We start from the raw sequence: 4,171 nt of genomic DNA, 5'->3' as shown, positions 1-4,171 counted from the left end.
GATATTTATCTTTATCTTTGATTTAAAATTTTATCAATTAAATGCCTTGAAAAATAATTTGTGTGTACACACAAATGACACAATGTCAGGCTAGAAGCAAAGTTTTACCTGTGACCTCCAATAATGACACAACCATTCAAAAGGCAATTTCATAATCAACTTATGTTATATCCTAAATGACTTATATATAATTTTTACTGTGACAAATAATGCATGACATGCAATTATGGATAGTGTGATGCTCTAACCTGACTGTCTTTAATTTTAGTTTGTTTTACCCCTTTAATCAATGTAATTCAAACATATTTCATATCTTTTTCACCTTTGAATCAAGCATTTACCAAAAAACAGTGAGCTTAAAAAGACATCCTAGACTACATACCAATAAATTCTCGGAAATTGTCCTGCACTTTGTTGATGCTAGCTCTTGGGCTTCCAAGCACATGTACCAATCACGGGGTTCTGCAGGGGGTTCCTGTGACTAATTGGGATTCCCGCGCATCCCCTTTTGCCGCGCATCCCCTTTAGCGCGGAATTTTTCCCTCTCAAGAAAAGTTGTCGCTGTCACTAAACCTAGAAAAAATGAGCTCTCCTCTCGATTCGCAAAGTGATAGAATCTTTAGTGATGACGAAGGTGAAGTAGGTTCCTGCACTGGTTCCTCGCCAAAACAGAGAAACGGGACTTGTAGTACTCCATGCCAAATTGGAAAGACCCCAAAACGACGCCGAATTCTGCCCACCATGTTGGATTCATCGGGAGCAGAGGAAAGTGATGCAGAAAATTCTCAGACACAGGTAGGGTTGTTCTTATCCTCATAAAATTTTGAACGAATGCAGATATAGCACACTTTTGTACCTTATCGCTTTATTTTGATTATCAAAAAAAGCAATTTAAAGATAATAAACTTATAAGATAGATGATCTTCGCATAGCTTCCCGCGTACAATTCATATATTGTTTACATTGTAGAGAAGGAAGTAAACAATATTAACATTAGTTTCGTATTTATGTGGAAACGTTACAAATATACACATACAGTAGCAAAATTATGCTGATTACTTCAATTTTTTTAATTTAGAGGACTTATTTGTACTTTCACCTTTTCTTTACCTTTTGTTTATACAAAAATTAACAATACGAAATGGCTTTATTACAAATACTAGAGAGGTTCCGAAAAATCTATTTCTACTTTCACTTTTAATGTTTTGATTACAGGGAAATGACAGTTCGAGAGCAAGTAGTACTTCTTCTACACCGACTGGTCACCAGCTGCAATCAAGTAAAAGGGTCAAAGTGAATCAAACACCTGTCTGTGAGCCAAATAAATGTAAGTAACACAATAACCGACGTTTATCAGTTGGACACTTGATGTATTTTTTATAATCGATTAATTAATGTAAGTTGTAAATGTAACGTTACATTTTTACATGATGATTATTAATTGTGTAATTGTATTGGCATTTTTTTAGAAACACTCAGACCATCGTACCTTTCAGTCTCTTTAAATTTTAAAACAAATCAAAGATTGTGCTGAACGTTTATTGACATAGTTTTACATCTTGTTGCCCCTTGAATGTCCCCCTATTGGTCAGTTAAATAATAGAAAAAACAGCATGAGAAGTGCAAAATTATCAGTTGTGTAACATGTTTGTGAGTTTTGATCTAATTTCAATCATTATTTAATTATATATAGCTACAACAAGTTTGTTAGAGAAAATCCTTCTCCAACAAGATGAAATATTAAAACGAATCAAGGCGTTAGAGAAAAAAGAACAGGAGAAGGAAGAAACACGGGAAGAAAAAGTATACGTACCACCTAGTATACGAGTAAGTACATGTGCAAATTTTTAAACGATAAAGCAATGATTTAATTTTAATTTTATTTTATTTTTTTAATTTTTCTATTCGATTATTTTATTTATATATATACACACACCCACACACATGGTGTATTTAGAAATCTAGGACGAATCGCTGGCAATAATAGAATATTTATCACATTTGTTGTTGCAGAATGCAATTAGGGATGGCTACAGCGATGGACTCAAACGGGGATATACTTGGATGTTTGACAAAAAGAAGTAAGAATAGAAACTATATAGAAACACATCCATAAATATTTGTTAAATGGCTGCTTTTATAGGTTAAAATTATGAAGAAATTAAAGTGAGACATAAGAAATTCACAGCAATTATAAATAACTAACTTTTGATATATCACATAATAAGTTTTAAAACTTTTAAAAAGTCAAATGATTGTTTTTATATTTATTATAAAGTAACAATTTCAGACAGCAAGATGATGAAAACATCGAAATGACCAACCATATTTTGATGTTTGTTAAGGGCTGGAGCTCTGATGTTGAAGAGAGGGTCATCCACTGTAAGTTTTACTGTCACTTTCATGCACATAGTTTACATGTTTGTGTAATTTCTTTAATGTATAATTGAATCAAGAGCTGATAAATTAGGATTTTTTCCCACTTTCTGGAGAAAAATGGTGACATAGGTTTTTCTTCTTCCAAACAAATATAGCATGCATCCTAATCGCAGTATCTACCTGATAGTTTTCACTCAGTCTGTTTGTTTTCATTTGCTACTCCTTTAAGAATTATCTGCTTTCTCAAATACAAAAAAATCATCACAATTGTAAAGTTCTCATTTAAATACACTCCACCCCAAGTAAGTGTACATGTCATCTGCAAACTCCATGCATCTGATAGGTGATTCATTACAAGGTTTGCATGTGCACACCTTTTTTTTATTTTTTTTTTCTTAGGTGGCATAAAGAGATACTTTATTTCTAAACGACAGGAGTCCGTCCTCAAATCGAAAAATAAATTGCAGGAGCAAAAGCAGAAGAGAGTTATTTATGAAAGAAAGAAGGAGGTAACATTAACATATTCATATTTACTTAAGGTGGTATGGGACACCTTTCTATTGTGACATACCTCCAATCGAAATAAACTATAAAATGAAGTACATGTATAATTTTATTTTAAAGTTTTCTTTACCAAATTTGTTATCCAACAGTGTAACGCACTGGGTTCAAGCATTAGCTACGTATCTGTAAGTCATGAGGTTTGAATTCCGCAATGACTTTTATACTTTTAATTAAATTTAACGTACCTTAATGTTTTCAAAATAATTTAAATCATATTTTTTTTTTGTCAGACACTGTGAATTTTAAAAATTCTAAAATGGTAAAAGCATTTTGATGATAATGTACTTTTATCCACATTAATATCAGCAGGTGTCTCATACCACCTCAATTATTCATTCTTGATCTGCATCACTGCAATGTACTGTATTTAATTAATTAAAACATTTAATTTCAATCCTCTACAGAAAGCAAAGAGGAGAAAAAATGCACTGGAACACCTTGCAAGTAGGGGGTGGGAAAATGAGATGAGAAGGGCCCAAGTAAGAAACATCTTAAAGGTGGAGTTTACCTCCAGTGATGAGGAGTGTGATGGTGGATTCATCTCCCATCCACTCTCGTGGCAGAGCGATAAACTTGCCAAGGTGAAGTCCCACCTAGATAAAACTTTTCTGGAGATTTGCTCGGTAAAAAGTAGGAGGATGCTACAATCTAGGAGTGTTGGGGCAATTAATATTAAGCCAACTCCTACGTGTCCAGAGGTGTGTCCTTGGATGGTAAAAAAAGATTAAGTTGTTTCATTTTTTAAAGGTATATATTGTGGCATTTTTTATGATCAAAATCTTGTAAAAAAAAGTTTCATTTTACTTCATTGAACCATCAAATGAATTTCAACGATATCAAATATTCATTTATTTATCCTCGTGGAAATATTACAAATTCTTTGCATAACTCTGTCTTCAGCTAGTTCAATTATATGTATCACCCTTTGTCTGAATTTTATGTGGACTGTTACTTAAGCATTAAATGCTTATATATATATGTTTGTATGAAATATTTTTGTATCATTTTCTTTGTCAAGGATATTAATAATATGTTGAATGGCCATATAATATCTTATTTAGTTTGCTTCTTTGTTGAAAAATCTCGAATACTCAGATATCTCGAAGTTTTTAAACAGTCCCATCTAGTTCGAGATGACTGAAGTTTGACCGTATATACCTTTAAAGAATTGCATGCCATTGATGTTAAGACTTAATGAGATTTATGCACTCAGTAATTTGATACCAAC

At 32.5% G+C, this 4,171-nt stretch overlaps 1 protein-coding gene across 1 annotated transcript; it reads left to right on the top strand.

Moving 5' to 3' along the window:
* The first annotated feature begins 113 nt into the window (after window positions 1–113).
* Window positions 114–4,171, top strand: LOC128170007 (uncharacterized). Its single transcript, XM_052836002.1, has 7 exons — window positions 114–795; window positions 1,216–1,327; window positions 1,694–1,827; window positions 2,014–2,081; window positions 2,291–2,382; window positions 2,779–2,888; window positions 3,348–4,171. The coding sequence occupies exons 1-7, from the start codon at window positions 583–585 to the stop codon at window positions 3,669–3,671; spliced, it is 1,053 nt and encodes a 350-aa protein (XP_052691962.1). The 5' UTR covers window positions 114–582; the 3' UTR covers window positions 3,672–4,171.

Source organism: Crassostrea angulata, unplaced genomic scaffold (genome assembly GCF_025612915.1).
Source record: "Crassostrea angulata isolate pt1a10 unplaced genomic scaffold, ASM2561291v2 HiC_scaffold_277, whole genome shotgun sequence".
NCBI lineage: Eukaryota > Metazoa > Mollusca > Bivalvia > Ostreida > Ostreidae > Magallana > Magallana angulata.
This window is presented reverse-complemented; position numbering and strand designations above follow the sequence as displayed.